Source organism: Gracilinanus agilis, chromosome X, assembly GCF_016433145.1.
Source record: "Gracilinanus agilis isolate LMUSP501 chromosome X, AgileGrace, whole genome shotgun sequence".
NCBI classification, from domain to species: domain Eukaryota; kingdom Metazoa; phylum Chordata; class Mammalia; order Didelphimorphia; family Didelphidae; genus Gracilinanus; species Gracilinanus agilis.
The window spans coordinates 59,699,615-59,720,498 of NC_058136.1; the positions used below are offsets into that span (position 1 = coordinate 59,699,615).

General features: G+C 41.9%; 1 protein-coding gene across 1 annotated transcript; it reads left to right on the forward strand.

Annotated features, from left to right (window-relative positions):
* The first annotated feature begins 1,986 nt into the window (after nucleotides 1-1,986).
* Nucleotides 1,987-20,361, forward strand: CCNB3 (cyclin B3). Its single transcript, XM_044682852.1, has 11 exons — nucleotides 1,987-2,109; nucleotides 4,241-4,324; nucleotides 6,410-6,528; nucleotides 7,859-8,036; nucleotides 9,351-9,452; nucleotides 12,983-13,075; nucleotides 14,459-14,596; nucleotides 15,327-15,482; nucleotides 16,622-16,771; nucleotides 17,096-17,226; nucleotides 20,286-20,361. The coding sequence occupies exons 1-11, from the start codon at nucleotides 1,987-1,989 to the stop codon at nucleotides 20,359-20,361; spliced, it is 1,350 nt and encodes a 449-aa protein (XP_044538787.1).
* Nucleotides 20,362-20,884: the final 523 nt, after the last annotated feature.

Below are 20,884 nucleotides of genomic sequence, written 5' to 3' on the forward strand. Positions count from 1 at the left end.
CAGCTCCCCATCCCTTTTTACCCCAGCTTTCCTTCTGTTTTTCTCTCCATTTTACCTCAGTTTTCCTTCTTTCTCTACATTTTTGCCTCAGCTTTTCTTTTCCCAACTTTTACCTCAACTCCCTTTTTTGTCTCACTTTTATCTAGCTTTCTTTCTGTTGTTCTCTCCATTTTTACCTCAGCTTGTCTCCCTCCACTTTTACCTCAGCTCCCCATCTTTTTTCACCCTACCTTTACCTTAACTTTCCTTTCCATTTTTACCTCAGCTTCTCTTCCCCTCACTTTTACCTCAGTTCCTCACCTTTTTGAATCCCACTTTTACCCTCAGCTTTCCTTCCATCTTTCCATTTTTGCCTTAGCTTCTTCCCAACCCCCAAAATATATCGATGTGAAAGATGACTCCAACAGTTCTTTCTCTGGAAGTGGATAGCATTCCCTGTCATAAGTTTCATCCCATTTTTTTAACCTCTACATTTTTCTCAGCTCTCTCTTTTCACCTCAGTTTTACCTCTGCTTCCCTTTTCACCCTAATTTTACCTCAGCTCCCCTTCTATCTTTCACTCCATTTTCACTTCATTTCCCCTTTTCTCCCCAATTTTACCTCAGCTCCCCTTTCCTTGATTCTCATTTTTTACCTGAGGTCTCTTTGTTTTCCCCTAATTTTTACCTCATCTCTCCTTCTTTTACTCCATTTTTACCTCAGCTTCTCTTCCTTCTAGTTTTACCTCAGAGCCCCTTCTTTTCTTATCCCACTTTTACCTCAGTCTCACTTCTATCTTTTCATTGTTTATGTCAGTTTTTCTTATTCTTTCCACCCTACTTTACCTCATCTTCCTTTTTCTTCACTCCATTTTCTCCTCAACTTCCCTTCTCCATACCCCATTCTTACCTCAGCTCCCATTTCACCCCACTTTTACCTCAACTTTCCTTCTATCTTTCACCCCATTTTACCTCAGCTCTCCCTTCTTTTTACCTTAACTCACATTTTCACCATATTTTTACCTCATTTCCACTTCTTTTCTTTACCATACTTTTATAAAACTCAGTTTCTCTTCACCGCACTCTTACCTCTGCTCTCCTTTGTCTTGTCACCACACTTTTATCTCAGCCCCTCTTCCTTCACTCCACTTTTACCTGATCTCTTCTCTTTATTTTACTTCAGTTCCTCTGCTTTTCTTCACTCCATTTTTTCCTGTTTCCCATTCTTATTTCACCTTATTTTTATCTCAGCTTCCCTTTTATCTTTCCTCCCAATTTTAACCTCAGCCTTCCATCTTTTTATCTTTCTTTACCTCAGCTCTCCTTCTCTTCACCTCATTTTTACTTCACCTTGCTCTCTGTACCACATTTTTACCTGATCTCCCTTTCTTTTCTTCACCCTATGTTTACCTCAGTTCCCTTTTTTCCTCTTTATCCCCCTTTTACCTCAGTTTCTTTTTTCCTCACTCCATTTTAATCTCAACTCTCCTTCTGTTTGCCCTATTTTACCTCAACTCCCCTTCTTTACACCATTTTAAATTCAGCTCCTTTTTTCTTCTTCCCATTTTAAACCAAGATCACTTTCTTTTTACTTCAGATCCCCATTCTCCCTTTGCTCCATTTTCTATGACTCGATCTGATAAAAAGGAGACAGTTCCTAGATAATATCAGTATGTATTGCTAATGTGAATATTCTTATCCAGTGTCTTCAGAATAATTAAATCATCAATCCTGTTTCTGAGGCAGCTGGAAATCTATGCTAGAAAATTTTCCTGGGTTCAGTCTTGAAGACCGTAACTCTGTGTCCACAGGTATGGATTCCTGGTGTCCAGGGAACATACATTCTTAGGGAAGAGCTGCTGCCTGAGTTCAAGTGACAGACACTAAAAAGACTGATGTCTTTTAGCTCAATGATGACTGTTCCCAGGGGCCTCCAAAGCTTTTTTTTAAACTGTTTCTCTCTGATCACAACAGGACTGTGGATGAGCAACTGCTGAGTCTGGGGGAGATGCCACTGCCTCGAAACTCCAAGTGTGCCAACGGGAAGGGGCTCCGATCCAGCAAAACTCAGCCGGTGGAGAATACTAGAGGCGAAATGATAGGTGCTATGGAAAGTCAGGAAGCAGATAAGGTTAGCTAGAGCAAGTTGTCTCTCTTACGGATGCTTATTTTACTCTTCTTTCCCTACCCTTGAGTCTATTCACTGGCACCCTTCCCTTTACACCCCTAAGTATATCTGTATATGCTTTATTAAAAAACCAAACAGGTTTTATTGATGCTTTTTGCTTTTAACATCAGTCACTTTCTTTTACAAATGTTTTTTCCAAACTTAAACATCGACAAATATTATTTCACATTGTAAGGAAGGACAGAAATAGAAAATGATATATAAAACCATAAATCTACTGAAATATAGGGCAGCTAGATGAAACGATGGATGGAACACCACACTTGGAGTCAGGAAGACCTGAGTTCAAATTTGGTGTCAGATACTTCCTAGCTGTGTGACCTTAGGCAAGTTACTTTACCCCATTGCCTCTGTTTCCTCATCTATAAAATGAGCTGGAGAAGGAATGGTAAACCACTCTAGTATCTTTGTCACAAAAACCTCAAAAGGGGTCACAAAGAGGCAGACATGACTGAAAAGCCACTAAACAACAACATTGACATATAAATGTACAATACATTTAGCATGATAGTTCCAGAATTGTTGTCTGTATCCCTCTGAACCTCCTTCTCTCTTCTCTGTATTTTTAAATGTTTCATTGACTCAGCTTAGGTGGTTCAGTGGATAGTGTGCTGGACTCAGAGTCAGGAAAACCAGAATTTAAATCTAGCCCTGGACACTTACTAGCTATATGAGCCTGGGCAAGTCACTTAATATCTGCTTGCTTTACTTTTCTCATCTGTAAAATGTAGATGATAATAGCACCTTCCTTTTAGGGTTGTAAGGATCAAATTGTTAAGTGTTTAGCACTATATTATATTCTTAATTTGGCAAACTTTTCACTACCCAGACCCTCTTTTCCCAAATAAATGCTCTCCTTTGTGTACTACTTGCTAACACACACACACACACACACACACACACACACACACACACACACACACACACACACAATGCTCTCTTATTACAAAAACAATTTAGCAAAAGCCAACACCAACCTAGTGACTGTGCCTGATGGCATATGGACCCATAGTCACCTTTGTGCTGGAAGGGAAGGAAGTGTTTAATTGTCAGCACCGTGGAATTAGGTATTCCTGGTAACCTGAATTCTGATCATGAAAACATCAATTGTTCTACCTTGGCTTTGTATCAGTCCATACCAGTTTCCTCATGTTTCTCTGAATTCCTCTTATTTATCATTTCTGACACTGCAGTGACATTCATTACTTTTCACAGATCACAGTATATTTATCTACCTCCCAATCAGTGGCCACTCACTTTTCCCTAAGTTCTTTGTTCTTTCTAAGAATATTCCTATAAATAGTTTGATATATACTAGACCTTTCTGCCATTGATCTCCTTGGGGTATGTGGGATCTCTTCATTAAGGGGTTGGGTCTGGGTGTACTTTAATAATAACAATGATAGTAATAATAAAATAATGTTAATAGCTAGCATTTATGTAATGCCTACTATGTGCCAGGCAGTGTGCTAAGGGCTCTTTACAAATTTTAGCCCAATATGCTTCACTCTCTGATATACTATTGAGCAACAGCATCAAGCTTCATTTACATAGTATCTAGAGGTTTTGTAAAGTATTCTATGTTATCTTATTTGTTTCTTTCCCTGGAAGTGTTAGACCCATTACTTATGCTTTACTTCGAATTCTTTCAATAAGATAAATATCCCTGTGGTAGAGCTGTGGGGGATGGGGTGGGGGGTGAATTGGGGAAGGCTCATTCTAGAGCATGGAGGATAATCCTAGCACAGCATGTAAAAACTGGTACCAGGACGTTGGAAAAAGGTAAAGAAAACTTAAGTGTGAAACTGCCAAAGGCAATTTTCCCCCTACCCTGAGTAGGTTTGGAGTAGGTGTTGTCAGATAATGTTGTTAGAGTGCTCTGGGAAATCCTGTGGCCTCTTGGCCAATGACTACCTCCTTTGCAGGGGAGGGGGGAAGGGAGGAGCTATGCATATTCAGCCCCTTTGTGTCTTAGCATTGTGTTTCCTGTGCCTCTCCTGGGATCCTAAGTTGACCGTGGTTCTCTATAATAACTGGCCACAGATATTGTCATCCATCTCTTCTTTTCTAATAGGAGGAAAGTAGCCAGGCAAAGAGATCACCATCTTCACCTCAGGGAGCACCTAAAAAACGATCAGCGTTTGGAGATCTCACCAATGTGAGTAGTCTGGTTTTGTGGTCAGTGTCTTCTTTCTTTCTTTTAAAAAAACCTGTGTATTGGTTCCAAGGCAGAAGAGCGGTAAGGGCTAGGCCAACGGTCGGCAACCTTTTTGGCCGTGAGAGCCATAAACGCCTGCGGAAGGAGGAGGATGGAAGGAGAGGATGGAGGGCGCTGGAATATGGGGTGGGGGTGGAGGGGTGGCTGAAGGGCCCCCTGGGGCACATCCTGGGGCTCTGCCCAGACTGGCCAGTGGGGAGGTGGAGCCAGACATGGCTCGAGAGCCATACATTGCTGACCCCTGGGCTAGGCAGTGGGGATTGACTGTCCCGGGTCACACTTCTAGGAAGAGTCCGAGATCAGATTTGAATCCAGGACTTCCTTTCTCTGGGCCTGGTTCTCAGTCCACTGAGCCACCTAGCTGGTCAATGTCTTCTAACCAAGTGATGGTTGATTGACTCAGACGCCACAAAGCAGCTGGAATTCACTATCTTTGCAGTCCACCCTATTAGATAGGCCCTTCTCTTGACTACTGGACTTGAACTTTGTACCTAGGCCCTAAGGCTCCACTCCTGTTTTGAGCTCTGTTAATGGAGTCTTTGTATGTATATGGAGTCAAACTAGGCTAGTGGCTCTGGGTGACCTTTGCTTGGATTTAAGTTTACTGTGCTGTGGAGGAATGCTTTCCCTAGTGCGCTGACTTCTCGGGTAGAATAGGTAACTGCTGCCTGGATCTCCATCAACATGTCCCCCACTCAGGCCAGTTGATAGAAGTCTGTGGGTTCATCAGTTAGTGGAATTCCTGGACATCGAACAGCATGTCATCACGAGGCGAGGTTTGCCTGACCCATCTAAGGGCTCGTGAGTTAGGTAGAACTACTAAGGTGATCCTGTAACATTTAACGTCTCCCTAGGGCAGGGGTTCTTAAGCTGTGGCTCCATGAAAATATTTGAAAGAAACACTCTGATAATTATATTTTAGTAGAATTGAAATCCTTTGTAATCCTCTGAATTTTATGCATTTACAGTCTTTGCCAGACTATTGCCAAAGCAGCCTGTGACACAAACAAGGTGAATTCGCCTTGCTTCCTTCAGGGAATGCTCAAAATATAGTTCTTAGGGTACTCGAGCACTCCATAGCTATTGTTGTGGGGGGCTGGAGATTAACCCTTGGTCCAGGGAGGGTGCCCTTTCTAGAATGACAGACTTGGGTGGAAACCTTTTAAAGACAGATTTATTTAGGTTGAATGGTTGGGAGGAAGCGAGCAGGACCAACTGCCTCTCTGAACAGAGAAAAGTTCAGGATTTTTATATCTTAAAGGGATGGGGTCTAAGTGACTTGGAAAGGAAAGACGGGGAGGGGGATGATCAATAGGAACAAACAAGGAGGGGCAATCAAGGGAGAATAGGTAACAGAATATAGGTGTCTTTAGGTCTGGGGGTTTAAGCATAAGCATACATCCTTTATGACATCCTGTTCTTAAAGGTGGGGCTGGGGGCATGGGACAGGTATACATCCTTTATGACATCCTGATCATAAAGGTGGGTAAGTTATCCATCTTGAAAAACCTAGTAATGTTTGAGGTCCTACGTGATGTTTGACATGTAGGGATCAAAAAGGCCTGGAGAAACCTAACGTGTTTGGGATGTTAACAAGAGGTATCTTCTCATGCTCAGACCCTTATCTTAAGGTTAGTGCCAATACATCCAAAGCTTAGAGGTAGAGGATCCTATGTTTGTTCGACTACCAGCCCTGCAAAGTGAATTCTTCACGTAATCTTTGACCCGAGGTCTCTCTAGGAATTTGGGGTGTGCCCACCACACTAGCACAGGAGTTCTTTCTAGACAGTCCTAGAAATCTCTGGTCCCTTTGTGATATCTGAACAGACATGTAGGGTAGGGGATTCTAAGGGCTCCCCAAACTTGGTAGCTAACCAGGCACCTTGACAGTTATTTGAATCAGACACGACAAAGATGTATTTTCCAGCTTGTGTTACTTGCACTTTCTTAATGAACCTCAAACTTTCCTGAGAGGAATGGTTTTCCGGGTAGAACTGCAGTGGTTCTGTTCACTTTCTTTTCCAGGCTCACCAGGCTCAGCCTACACAATTTAAGAAGGAGGTGGTCAAGGGGACTGCTAAGAAGGTACTTAGGAGCTCGGTGACTCATGATCTCTCCAAAAACAATGAGATAAACTCAAAAAAGTGAGTAAGAAAAGCCTTGCCATTTAGGGGATGACATCCTTCCTTCCTCTGAGAAGTGGGTTAGTAAGCCATGATGGTGTCTGTCAGGTTAGCCTTAGGTGAAGCTCTAGCTGTGCCCCAGCTGATTCTGTTGGGTGGAGAAAGGACTTTGTAGACTTACTTCTTTGGAATTCACTCACCTTTCTGGATAGTCTGTAGGGATTGTAGTCAATTTTAAATGTACAGAAAAAAAAATCAAAGGTTTACCACTCTTGCCCTCTGAAAAAGGTTGGATTTTTGCCACTAGAAAGTAACTCTTCTGTCACTGGTTCTAATCATTCCCATTCATGGTTTATTTCTTGGTCTCTCCCTTTGCCAAAAATCCTGATGTATGAAGGGACTTAAAACTGTCCTGATGGCCACAGAACCCAATCAGATTAGTGATTTTTCTTCCTACCCACCACCCTTCCAGCCTATATTTAACTTGATCTCTGTTGCTTTATTCTTCTGACTTGGCCATTAACATTTCTCCTGAAGGGACCATATTGCTTTATATATCTTACACCCATAATTATTTCCTTGGCCTCTAGCACTTTGATCTGATCTCAATCTACTCTAGTCCATGTTTTCTACTGGGCAGTACAGGCCAAATTAGCTGTTCAGTTCCTCCAAATGGGTTGGTTGTCTAATAAACTGATCTGACATTAGTCTCCTGTATAAGTATTTTACCTGGCATTTCAGCTCAGCAAATTGTTTGAGTGTCTACTATATGCAAAGTCCCTATTAGGGAGACTATCTTTCTATCTGGCCTGGAAGGGCTTTCTCTTCATAGAGCAGCTCTAATCTCACAAAGGAAACAAGGTTCCTTAAATCTTTTTAGTATCTTCCTTCCTTTTCATTTACTATTTTTGTGTTGAGATTTCTAAACTTGGGCTCTCTTTGTTGCCAGCCCTAAATTCTGGCTTTGAAGATCATAATCAGAGAAGGCTTGACATGTATCCCTTTTGGTCTGGATACCTATCATCCCCTTCCTTATCCCGTAGAACAAGAATTCTTACCTGGTCTAAGGCATTTGCTACTGCCTCTTACACCTTTCTCCCCACTCATTCCTTGGCCATAGATAATAATAAAATGTAGGGGAGAACAAAAATTACAAAAAAGTTAAAGGCCTCTGACACAGGCTGCTCATTCTGCTGCCTGGCCTATTTATTTAGCATGATGACTATTGATTGGTGACTTCTCCTAGTCAGGTTAAGAAACAGACTCTAAAATCCCCTTTCATGCTTTTCCGGAATGAGACCAAGGCCAAGGCTCCTAGAACAGTTTGCCCTAGGTCTGGTTTCTCCCACAGATTTGGCTTCAAACCCCTTTCTGAGGAAGCCTCTGTCAGCTCTGAGCCCACTGTCAAGGAAAGGCTGATGTCTGTCCAGGAGAAGGAGCTCAAGCCTGTTCAGGAGGAGCCTATTCTGGTGAACGAAGAACCTAGTGTTGAAGGGGCCTCAGCTTCAGGAGAACCAGGACCAAGAGAGGTACTCTTCTTTCCCATTGTCCCCTTTTTTTCTTATTCCTTGACTAGTTGAAATGACCACTGGGGCATCTATGATATGTTTTCTAAAAGTGAGTTTTGCACTCTGGGAAATTTTCCTGTACTCAGCCACAGGATGATATTACTTGGGGTTGCTCCTGAATCTGTCCACAACCAGGTGGACCAAGTACTGATTTCTTTTGGGAGGGGCTACTGAAGATCTGGGTCCAATAGGCCATGTTATTTCGTTTTATGGTACAAATTTGCCTCCAAATCAGGTTGCCCTTAGGTCATTGATTATCATTATTTTTTTTAACCCTCACTTTCCATCTCAGAATCAATACTGTGTATTGGTTCTAAGGCAGAAGAATGGTAAGGGCTAGGCAATGGGGGTCTAGTGATTTGCTCAGGGTCACACAGCTAGGAAGTGTCTGAGGTCAAATTTGAACCCAAGACTTCCTATTTCTGGGCCTGGCTCTCCATCCACTGAGCCACCCAGCTGCCCCCTAGGTCACTGATTATTGATAAGTATGTTCAATAAGAATTTAAGCCCATCCACTAAGTGATGTTAAGTAACTTAGGTTTGAGAGAAGAGAGTATGATTCTTTTCCCTAGGGGAATACTTAGCCTAATAAGATTTAAGCAACAATAGACAATCAATTAGCATAAGAGTCTAGGAGTATAGAGTAATATAGAGCCTATATTAGCCCTAGAACATTGGTGGAGGATGAAGGGGAAAGACTTAGAAGAGGTAGATCTTGAGCTATGAATTTAGAGGGTTATGGTTTGGCAAGAAGGAGAAAGAGAAGTCAGTCATGTATGTAGGCCAGCCTCAGAGAAGACTCGGAAGGTGGAAGAAGACTTCAGTTGGGAGAGGGAAGAAGCTGGTTAGAAAATGCATTTGGATCCACCAAAAGGTAGAGACTAAACTCTAGCAAGCAACTTGGGGAGACAGATGGAGTTCCTAGGCCCAAAGTCCCCTGGCTAGAATGATCTAGCCATAAGGAGATTTGGCAGCACAAGAGAATCATTGTCCTGGTAGGCTTTCCCAGAAAGAGGTGCTTGTCTCCCGTGATACAGTAGGCATGCACAAGGAGGGAGTTCTTTCGGCAATTCAAATACTTAGACTTTGATGAAGTGTGCAGAGCAGTGGTTATTATGCAATATGGGAGTTCAGATTTGACCTTGCCTAGAGAGTTAGACTTTGAAGTACCTTAACAGAAGGAGCTGGGGGGAGGAAGAAAGAATCATCCTTAGTACATTTCTAAGTCTACCCTGAGAGCTGTCTCTTCCTGATGGAGCCTTCTGGTGACTCCAGCAGATGCCTGGGATGGAGGAGGATATTGAAAAAATTGAAGAGGATCCATATGCCAATACAGAATATGCCAAGGAAATCTTCAAGTACATGAGAAAGAGAGAGGTATGTGGTATACAGGTGGCTCAAGAGCCTGGTGAGGTTATAGAATGTGAAATATTAGCTTTCTCTCTTTGTAAACGACTGTTTAAAAAACCCACTTCTTACTGTTTAAAACTACTTCTCTGAAAGCTTATTTAAGTCGAAGTCAGTGAAAATCTTGAGGACCCATAAAATCATTGTCTTTAGAACCAAGGAGGTAGAATGAGGAAGAGAAACTATCTGTATACCTTGAAGACCAAGTTCTAGGCCTCACTGCTGGGATTGTAAGAAATCTATTCTTCTTTCTCTGCTGTGGACAAATGCCTCACATGTATGTAAAATAGTATCCTTTGATTTTAGCCTGATAACTAGGATTTTTTTCCCTTCCTTTATTGTGTTCATGAATCTCCTCATTAACTGTGTAATTCCTTTATGTGATCATAATCTACTGATCACTCTACCTCTGCCTTGCAACCCATAACTGTTCTCCATCTTCATTGTGACCTCCAATCCCTTGACTCCAAAGTCCTTTCTCAGGCTATCACTCCTGCCTTGGCTGTGCTCTGTTCCCCAGTCCTTCCCCAAATTGACCCCTTGGTGAACCAGTTCAGCCCTGCACCATCCTCTTCTCTTGAGGTTCTTGCTTCCTCACTCTGTCACTAGTGAGTCTTGTCCTGCCATACCTCAGCTCTGAAACATTCCCACTACTCGGAGCCTTTTCTCCTATTTGCATGCTGCTGAACAAAGCCCAAGAGAATTGTGAAACAGTGCTGGTGGGGTCCACCATGAATTTGTTTCATTATCTCAGCTAGGCCCTCCCTGTGGCAAGGGGAATCCTTTTATCCCATTCACCAGAGCTGTTTTTCTGAACCTCTTCATTCTTCCTCTAAACTCCCATGGCTCCCTCTCCTCTCATCTACTCAGCTGAGAATCTTGCCTCATACTTTACTGACAAAATTAAGGCTGTTGGTTGAGAGCTTCCTCCTCAGCTTCCATCTTCCCCCAATCTCTGCTTCTTCATCCTTGTCTCACATGAAGAAGTGACCCTTCTTCTTGCCAAGGAGATTCTCTCTACATGCACAAGTGATCTGATTCTATCTCATCTTCTGAAGATTTCCGCTTCTATCATCTCCGCTCTCCTAATCTCCAATCTTTCTCTGCCTCCTGAACACCCTCAAAAAATTCACTCCATCCCTCCATTCCTACTGGCTGTCAATCACGGATTGTCAACCCTTTTGTCATTAAAGTCCTTCAACTGATGCCTCTACTTCCTTTCCTAAACACTCTTTTTACTCGCTGTAGCCTGGCTTCCTCATCATTCAACTGAAATGTCATTCTCCAGAGTTACCAGTGTTCTCTTCATTTTAAATATAACGATAATGATAATGATCTCTATTCTCATCTCAGCCTCTCTGCAACCTTTGACACTATCAATCACCATCGCCTTCTTAATACTCTCTTCTCTTTAGAGTTAAATGATGCTCTTCTCTCCTGGTTCTCCTCCTACCTGTTTTGCCACTCCTCAGGCTCCTTTTTAAAAAGAAGATTTTCAAATGATTCATTAATTCATCTGAAATAACAGTTTTTTTAAAACCCATTATATGTTAACATGAATAATATTCCGTGAGGAAAAAAATGACTATTTCCAAAAGAAAAAAAATTAACAGGAAGAGTAGCATTGTTTTTCATTTCTACAAATCTGTCTAATGTCTGGATTAATAAAAGAGAGCTGGATTCTCACCTCTACTTTTGCGTTTGATCTGTTCCAATATGTTTTAGTTGGAGTATATGTAGAAAATTCCTTTGCTGGATCTTCATGCAGGTTGTATCCACTAACTGTGGGTATTCCCAAGGCCCTATTCTGGACCTTCTTCTCTTTTCCCTGTATACTATTTCATTTGGTGGTCTCATCAGCTCTTATCATGGTACAATGGATAGAGTGCTGGGCCTGCAGGCAAGAAGACCTGAGTTCAGATTTAGCCTCTTTACTAGCTCTGCGACTCTTGGCAAGTCACCTAACTTTTGTTTGCTTCCATTTTATCATCTGTAAAATGGGTATAACAACAGCACCTACTTCCCAGGGTTGTTGTGAAGATCAAATAAGCTAAAAATTATAAAGTGCTTAACCCAGTGCCTGGTACATAGTAAGTACTATATAAATATTAGCTATTATTATTGTTATCATCTGTACAGATGATTCACTGATGTATTTATCTAGCCCTTACTTCCTCTCCTGATCTCTAGTCTTACCAGCAACCTATTTGACATCTGGAACTGGATGTTCCCTAGACATCTTAAATTCAGAATGTCCACAGCTGAACTCATTATCTTTCCCCTAAAACCCTCTTCTCTTCCCAACTTCCCTCTTTCTATTAAGAGCACCATCATCCTCTCAGTCAGGCACACTGGAAACCTAGGTATCTTCCTTGATTCCTCACTATCCCCTGCCCAATATCCAGTCAATTGCCAAGTCTTTTGGTTCTATCTTTGTAACATAAAATCTCTTCCCACTCTAGTCCATCTTCCACTTAGCTGTCGAATAGATTTTCTTTTAGGACTGGGCAAGCCACTTCATGTCTCTGTTCAAAAATGCAGAATCAAATAGAAAATCCTCTGTTTGGCCCCTTCTAGTCTTGCCAGTCTTCTCTTGCCATGTGCTCCCTTTCACATACTTTGTGACCTAGTCACACTGGCCTTCTAGATGGGCCTCCTCCAACTTGGAGCATTTTCTCTGCTTGTCTCACATGCTGAGATTTTTCTCCTTCTTCATCTTTGCCTCCTGGCTTCCTTCAACTCACAGCTGAAGTCCCACCTTCTGCAGGAAGCCTCCTCTTCTCCTTCTTGACCTTGGTGTCTTTCCTCTAAGAGCATCTCTAGTATCCCGTCTGATCTTGCTTTTTGTACACGGTTGTTTGCATGTTGTCTTCTCCATTAGAAGGTGGACTCTTCGAGAGCACTGACCATGTTTGTGCCTTTCTTCTTATCCCCATTCTTGGCATGGGAACTAGCACAAAGTATGTTCCTGAACATGTCAACTAACATTTATTATCAGCTCTGAGTTTTCTTTTTGTCTCTCCCACTGGAACAGATGGATCTTGGCTATGCCTCCAACTGTAGTTTTGGCAAAGAGGAGAGAATGATCTCTCAATCTTCTCTTTTCAGAAATAACTGAGGATAGCCCAGAGCCAAAGAGGCTGGTATGTGGAAGTTTCCATTGTTGGTCTACTTCAACCTAGCCTACACTGGCACAGTTGGGCAGGGGCTTGGGGCCTTGGGCTTCTTTGGTTTCACGGGTCCTTTAGTGGAGATATCTTGCCTTGGAAATTATATTTTCATAAAGTGTCATCCCCTGCTCTCCTACCATTTGATATTCTATACATACCATGTTCTAAATATAAAAGTGTCCCTTTCCCATGAAGACCTGGGCCAAAGATCCAAGGACCCTTTCAGGTCACCTGGATCCAGGAAGGAAGAGGGAGGAGGTGGTAGCTATGTGATGTGTCTGCTCTTTGGTCATGAAAGATCTATTCACCTTTGTTCTTCTTAATCATCAGGAGACCTTCCCAGTCTCAAACTACATGGTCAAGCAGCATGATATCAGCAAGGATATGAGAGCCATCCTGGTGGACTGGATGGTGGAGGTGCAGGTGAGTCTGGCAGCTTCTGGCAGGGATACTTGTGGTAAGATGAAGTTTCAAAGAGAGCAGCCACATGGAGAGTTGTTCCTCTGTGTCCATCTTAGGAGGAACAGGTGAGTAGCAGGACTGGCCCATTCCTGTTATATCTATATTCTCTCCTATACCCTATAAAACCTATCCTCAGCAGCTTCCTTTAAAGGGTCCCTTCTTCACAAAAATGTCAGATTGGAGATTTATGGGATGACTCCAAGAAGATTTACAGTTCAGTAGGAAAGGACGTTTGGGGGCCTGGGTCTTTCTCAAGCTCCTGAAATCTATCTCTTCCACTCAGTGAGCTTTGTGTAGGGAAGGTAGCATGGTGGTTTGATAGATTTAAAGAATAACCCATTATTTCAGTGAAAGTTTCTGCTTTCTCATAAATTCTCATTTGATCTTAGACAATTCTGAAGTAGAGAACATAGTAGTTATCGCCATTATGGATTACAAAATTAAGACTTAAAGACTGACTTGCCCAAGGTCATACAGAAAAAGACAGAACTGAGATTACCTGGGTCTTTTGATAACCACAGTGATATATGCTTCCTTGACTCTGTAAAATGTCTTCTTCAGATTATTCCTCTAGTGCTATCTTTCTCTGTTGCCTCATTGTGGCACAAAGATGACCCTGAGTTCTTAAGTCTATGGCAGATCTTCTCAAGCTGGGCCCATTGACAGACCATCCAGTTTCCCAAGAACTAGCCTAAATTCAGAGAGGCTTATTACTAGATTGGTTGTAGGATAACAGGTTTTTGGCCATAGCAATTCTTTTGTGGTGTAGAGAACAAGTTCTACCTTTGGGGGACTTAAAATCTAATTAGAGATAAGTAAGGAACAGAAAAATTAAATAACAAGGCGACCTGAAATTGTGGAATTGGGGTGGGTATGTGTGTGGAGTCCTTGTGGCCTGGGGTGATTGGACAAGCTTTATTGAAGAGGCAAGACTGAAGGAGAAAGAACAGCCTCAATAGAAGTGTAATAATGTGGCCTGCCGGAATCCTGGCTGTAAACTTTGGTCATGGTCACGTTTCCATCCATGATGTAATTGCCTGGTCCAACCACAGAAGCTGGCAAGCTTCAGGGCGAAGGAATGGAAGTTGGACTGGGTCCCTGCAGGGAGCCTCCTGGGGAAAGGGCTGCCTGTTTCTGCTCATTTTCTCAGGTTTTGTCTCAATGCTTTTCTATTAAAGAACTGTAGGTCTGCCTTATTTCTAACTTGTAGCCCTGCCCTCTGGGTCTTCTCGGTCATATACCTCGAGTGTGTGTATGCCAACTGATAGCATAACCCTAAAGCCACTGGAAGCCAAGAGAAACGTTTTTTGGCTTTGATATGGGACGTTCTTTCTCTTTTCTCAGGAGAACTTTGAGTTGACCCACGAGACTCTGTATTTGGCAGTGAAGTTGGTGGATCACTACTTAATGCATGTGGTGTGCATGAGGGACAAGTTACAACTGATTGGATCCACTGCTATCCTGATTGCATCTAAATTTGAGGTGAGTCCCTGGGTCTGACCCTAGAACTTTGTGAGAAGCAATCATCTATCTGAACAGGAGGAGGGAGGCCTGAATGCCTTCTCTAACCCCACCAAACTTCGTATCCGCCTTGCCCAGGCAGAGAGCCTAATGCTGAACTGCTCTAACAGAGTAGAACACAATTGGGATTTTAGCCATTTCCTGGGCATCCCCAACATCCTCCCTTTAAAGCTCCCTTCTAGGGGGTGTTGTGGGGGTGGGGGCTTTGTATGAACAATAGGATGTTGTAGTAGCCAATGCAGGCTAGCTGCCATCTCATGTCTGTTCCCACATAGGACATCAGGGAGCTTTACTAGGATCAGGGGAAATACTCAAGACTTTTCTCTCTTTGCCTCTTGTTAACAGGGATTTGAAATAATATAGCATATTCCATTCCCTGCCAGGGATAGCTTTTCTTTTCCTTTAGTCCCTTCTTGACAACCAAAGGTCCCTTTTCCTGCTCCCTTGTGAGTTTTCTTCAGCTAGGCATAAGAAGTTAGAAATGATGCCTTATTCTAAGGCCCTCAAAAGCTAGTTGTTTCTAATGAGTCTTACAGGTCAATCAGTGGTTTTCAGAGCTGGCTGTGAAGACTCATACCAAAAATTATGGATTTCTTCTATCCTAGCCCCTTTCTCATTTCTTTCGAGTGCCCTAACCTAAGGGAATAGGTGCTTTCTTATTCCCATATAAGTCTTTTATCTTTGTCTTTAGGAACGTTGCCCACCCTGCATAGATGACTTCCTATATATTTGTGATGATGCTTATCAGCGAGAAGAGCTTCTTTCTATGGAAATCAGTATCCTCCACACCCTCAACTTTGACATTAACATTCCTATTGCCTATCGGTTCCTGCGCAGATTTGCCAAGGTGAGAGGAACTCATCATAAGTCACATAGGGCCACTCTCTACCCTAGCTGGCTCTTCCAGCATGGAATGAAGGGCGATTCTAAGGTTAGGGGCAGATTCCCTAAGCCAGGACATGACAACATTTAAGGAGGGCATCAGAGGGTGGGAGAGCTAGCTTTGATGCAGTGGATAGAGCACTGCACTGGGAACCAGGAAGACCCGAGTTCAAATCTAGCTTCAGGCACCTTATATGGCCCTGCTCAAGTCGCTTAAAATCTCTTATCTGCCTTAGTTTTCTCATCTGTTGTATGGAGATAATAATATCTATCTCACAGGGTTTCTCTAAAGATAAAATGAAATATTTCTAAAGCATATTGCAAGCCTTAAAAGTGCTACATAAATGCTAGCTATTATTCAGAAAGTTGTAAGAGTAAGAGGAGGCTGGTGAGAAGGGTGTGAGGTAGGAGCGTCTCTTGAGCAGTTTTGTCGAGGGTCATTGCTAATCTACAAAAGTCCTATACATTATGGACTACAGGGTATCTTTGGGATGCCAAGGGCCAGTTCTAGGTTCTTGGGGCAAAGAGAAACCACAAGAAGGAAAGATTCTTCTGTTGGAATTGACTCAAGGGGACAGAGTCTCAGAGATGTCAGAGCTCTTGAAAACACTCTAGTCCAACCCTTATGAGCATGAATAGCCCTCTACAGTAGCCCTGCCCATTGGCTTTCCAACTGCTATTTGTAGACCTTTAGGGAGGGGGAACATTCCCCACTCCTGAGGCAGCTTAATCCACTTTGGGATATCTTGAATTGCTAGGAAACAGCTATTTATTATATTAGCTCTTTATTGAGCTAAAATCTTCCTCTCTGCAGTTTCTCTCTCTTGCTCTTAGTACTGCCCAACAATATGGATCCCTAGATCCCTCTTCCACGTGACAACCCTTCAGTTCTTAAGAACTCCAGTAATATATTAGTTTACCCTCTCAGCACCCCAGTTTAACCTTCTGCAGGCTAAACATCCTCAGTGTCATTAATCAATCTTCCTATGGCATGATTTTGAGTCACCTGTTCGCCCCTTTATTTTGGCTATACGCTCCCGCTAAATTTCCTGAAGTGTGATGCTTTTTTCAGGTTGCTGACTCTCTTTTTGGCCCCACCTCTAGTGTGCTCATGTCAGCATGGAGACCCTGACCTTAGCCAGGTTCATCTGTGAGCTGACCCTGCAGGACTATGACTATGTCCAAGAGAGTGCCTCGAAGCTGGCTGCTAGTTGTTTCTTCTTGGCCCTCAAGATGAGGAATCTTGGAAAATGGGTAAGCTTTTGGATGGGGGCACAGGGTGAGATACCTTTCTGGGTCAGGCAGGAAATAGCAAAACACTAGAGGAAATGACATTTTGCAATATTTAGAGTCAAAGAATCCAACAAACCTTTCCAAGATAGGAGGCCGATGAAGTGGGAAACGACTCGGAAGAGTTTTAAAAGTGGTCTGTACTCATGCCCTTCCCTACAGGGGAGGCCTCTGGGGCCTACAGTAAGGGGTCTTGAATGGAGGACAGGCAGGATCCCTCAGAATCAGTGTCAGGTGTGGCTCAGGAAAGGTCACATTCACAATGACTGTATTTATTGCTTACTCTAGACTCCCACCTTAGAACGTTACAGTGGATACCAGAGCTCAGATCTCTTCTCCCTGGTCAAAAGACTCAACTTCCTCCTGACTTACCAACGTCATGACAAACTCAAGGCTGTGCGTACCAAGTACTCTCACAAGTAAGAGGCTGGGCTCTCTGCTGAAAAGGATTGGCTTATGGCTTTGGGAACCCCACATGGTAACTTTTCTTGCTCATATGAGGTGTACCAATAGCTTCTGGCTTCTAGACATTATTCCTTTTGAACCTTCTTTTCTGATTACTTATTAGTGGGATAGACAATGAAGGGACCTCAGGGTTATTATAGTCATAGTTACTACCCTCAAAGCCTGGCATATGGAGTTAAGTGACTCCTTAAAAAAGGAATATAGTAAAAGCCTTCCTTGATTGAGGTCTGCCCAGAAGGCAAGGCCCCTCCTTGGGAATTCTTTATTCTTTTTGTTAAACCCTCACCTTCTGTTTTAGAATCGATATTGAAATACATAGAAATAACAATAGAGCATAGATACTAGTAATCTGTGGTTTTCTTTTTTTTTAAACCTTACCCTCTGTCATAGACGCAATACTAGGGATTGGTTCCGAGGGAGTATAATGGTAAGGGCTAGGCAATTGGGGTTAACTTGCCCAGGGACACATAGCTAGGATGTGTCTAAGGTTAGATTTGAACCCGGGACCTCCCATCTCCGGGCTTGACTCCAAATCCACTGTGCCACCCAGCTGCTTTCCCTTTAAAGGAAAATTTTCAACATTAATAATCATTGAATCCTCCAACCTAAACAAATGCAGCGAATTTTTGATGAAATATTCTCTACCCTTAGTTCCTCACCTCTTTATGGAGAGGAAGGAGAGATATGTCTTTTTTTTCTGGGATCAAGACAGGTCATTTTAATTAATCTGTCTGGTAGTATCCCATTTTTTTCACTTACTACATTTTATTCTCTGTGTGTATGGGTGAGAGGCTTTTGGTTCAGCTATCTTCTCTTTGTGTCCGTTTATGCAAGCTATCTCATGATTCTTTGACTTCCTCATTTGTGGCACAATAACATTCCATCACATTCACGGAGGTCTTTTGCTATTCCAAGATTAGTGGGCCCTGACTTTGTTTCCAGCTTTTTTGATACCGCAGAGTTATCGCTATGAGTATAGGTATGGATGAAGCCTTCCTTCTTGTCAGTGGCTTCCTTTTGGTATATTCTTTGGGATCTAGAGAAGGGTCTTAATGATCACTGTAGTGACTCCTCTGGCTTCACCAACCATGTGCACACAGTTAGAATGCTCTCTTTTGCTGTCTTTCATCACATTTGCCAGTTTGTTGGGCATAAGGTAAACCTGTTTTTCAATTTGCATTTTTCTCCCAACTAGTGGTTAAGAGCATCCTTTCATAGGGTAGTAGATAGTTTCTTTTGAGCTTTTTTTTTTCTGAGCTTTTGACTATTTGTGGGAAATGGCTCTTGGTCTTACGTATTTGTATAAATTGTGTGTGTGTGTGTGTGTGCGCGCACACGTGTGTGTATCTTATGCTTTTATCAAAGCTATTTGATACTAAGATTTTTTTCTGCAGTCAAGTTTCTCTTCTTCTTCTGGTTCCCTTGGTGTTTTTATTTCTTTCTATATCCCCAATGTTTACATGTTGTAGTGGTTCGTAGTAGTAATAAATAGCAGCTAACATATATAGCATTTAAGATTTTCAAAGCACTCTTTTACAAATATTATAAACATTATTAACATTTATTAAGTGCCTACTATGTGCCAGGCACAGTGCCAAGTGCTTATTTCATTTGATGCTCACAATAGCCCTGGAAAATAGGTGCTCTTATCATCCTCATTGTACAGATGAGTTAAAAAAGATCTTCCTTCTATTCTTGAATTTTTAAATGATGGGACTTTTTGTACGTAGGTTGAATATCCCTTTGGGGCTTTTGGTGATGGGTGTATGGTGGTCTAAATTAATTCATTTTCCTTTAAAGAAAATGAGAAGGTTTTCTGGCAGTTCTGATCAAATGAGATATTTCCCCCCATATACTTTGTGCTTTGGCATTTACTGAACACTGGGCTGCTGTGTTTGCGCCTCTGTCTTACCTAATCTGATCCCCAATCTATTTTTCTTTCAAAACCACCCTCTTTTTTATGGATAATTTTGTTGTTATTTTTCTATAGTATAGTTTTTCCTCTTTTTTTATCTGATTATTTCTGTTGAGATTCCTCCTAGCGCTTCTGTCCTTTCAAATGAATTTTGCTCTTTTTGTCAAGTTTCCTACAGTACATTGATAGAGGACTAAGTCTTTAAATTCATTTAGCGTTTTGTACTCAGCTATGAATAGTGAATCTCTCTGATTTCTTATCTTCCTTTGTTTCTATAAAGAATTTTGTCATTTACATTTCTATATGTCATTTAATAAACCCATGTTGGTCTTATGCAAATAACTCTTTTTGTCAGTTGGTTTTGGACTCTGCTATTTTAGTGATTATTTGTCCTGATTATTAATTTGTTTTCTGCTACCTTTGAATTTTCTAAGTATAAACACTGAGCCACTGTGCCATTTGCACATAGGAATGCTCCCCCCACCCTCTCTTTGTAAGTGATGCTACCTTGCACCTCTCTTAGGCTATAGCCATAGTTAGCAGTTTTTGGACTATGTCACTTAATAGGGAGAAAGAAGCCTTCTTTATTCATATTTGTTGGAAAGTTGGTGTTTTCCCCATTGCCAAGCTCTTGCTTCTAGACAGACTTGGGATCATATTAAAGAAGGACCCTGTCATGTCTCTTCTTTTGAGAGTTTTTCATATAAATAAATTATCCTCTTTATGGAATAATCTTGTTTCTGTGATTTATCCTTTGAGCAGAAGCCTCCATTTAGGCCCATATCTTGTATTTCTCTTTCCTTTATTGATTATTATTTTTGTGTTATGGTCTGAAAGGATGTTTATTTCCTGCCATTGTACATTGGATTTCTTTCTGCCCTAGTCCATGATCCATTTTTGTAAAGGTACCATGTGCTGGTGAGAATTAGGTACATTTTAAAATATTCCCATATGCCTAAAGCCTTTCTTACTTGATTTGATTGGGGTAACTCTATTATCAATGGTAACAAGAAGGAAACAAAGCCTGATAAAATGCTAGAAAAATCAGATTTGAAATATCTTTGGTAATTTCTGAATTGTTTCCTCTGATCCTTACAGAATCTTCTTTGAAGTAGCTAAAACTCCTACCTTGGATATGTTGAAGCTGGAGGAGATTCTGAAGAACTCACCCTGAAGAGGAACAAAGCAAAGACTCATGTCAGGAGGCCCCAAGGCTAGCCCAAGTTGTAAATAGACTATAAATATTTTGTCCTGTCTTTGTTTTTGTGTCAGCACTTCTATTCCTTTCTTTCTGTCTGTATGAATTTGTTATTTCAAAGGAAAAAAACTTTTTAAGAAGAAATAGCTCTAATGTTTTGATTAGAAACTAAATACAATTTTGTTAAGTGCCTTCCCTCCCCTCTTTATCCTCTAAGAAGTAGATGAGGTATCAGAGGGTAGAAAACAACAGCCACCTCCTCCCTGGGGAAGATGCCGAGGGACTCTTGGCATGAGGCAGTTCCTTTCCTGCTGGTAATTGTCCCCATGGCCTGCCCTATTCTAGCTTCTCTTTTTCTACCTCTAGCTCTCCTCAAGGAGGGGAAACTATTGCTACTCAGATATCAAGTTCAAGGAGAGTGTCTTCTAGCTCCTCAGAGAGAGAGAGAGAGAGAAAGTGAGAGAGAGAGAGCGCAAGAGAGCACTTCCCATGCCCAGTA

What these genes read in the sequence shown, in the direction of transcription:
- CCNB3 (XM_044682852.1), top strand. Translation starts at nt 1,987, where the DNA reads ATGCCACTGCCTCGAAACTCCAAGTGTGCCAACGGGAAGGGGCTCCGA. An exon ending in TGAGGAATCTTGGAAAATGG is followed by an intron (nt 16,772 to 17,095) that starts GTAAGCTTTTGG and finishes TGCTTACTCTAG; the next exon opens with ACTCCCACCTTAGAACGTTA. An exon ending in CGTACCAAGTACTCTCACAA is followed by an intron (nt 17,227 to 20,285) that starts GTAAGAGGCTGG and finishes TGATCCTTACAG; the next exon opens with AATCTTCTTTGAAGTAGCTA.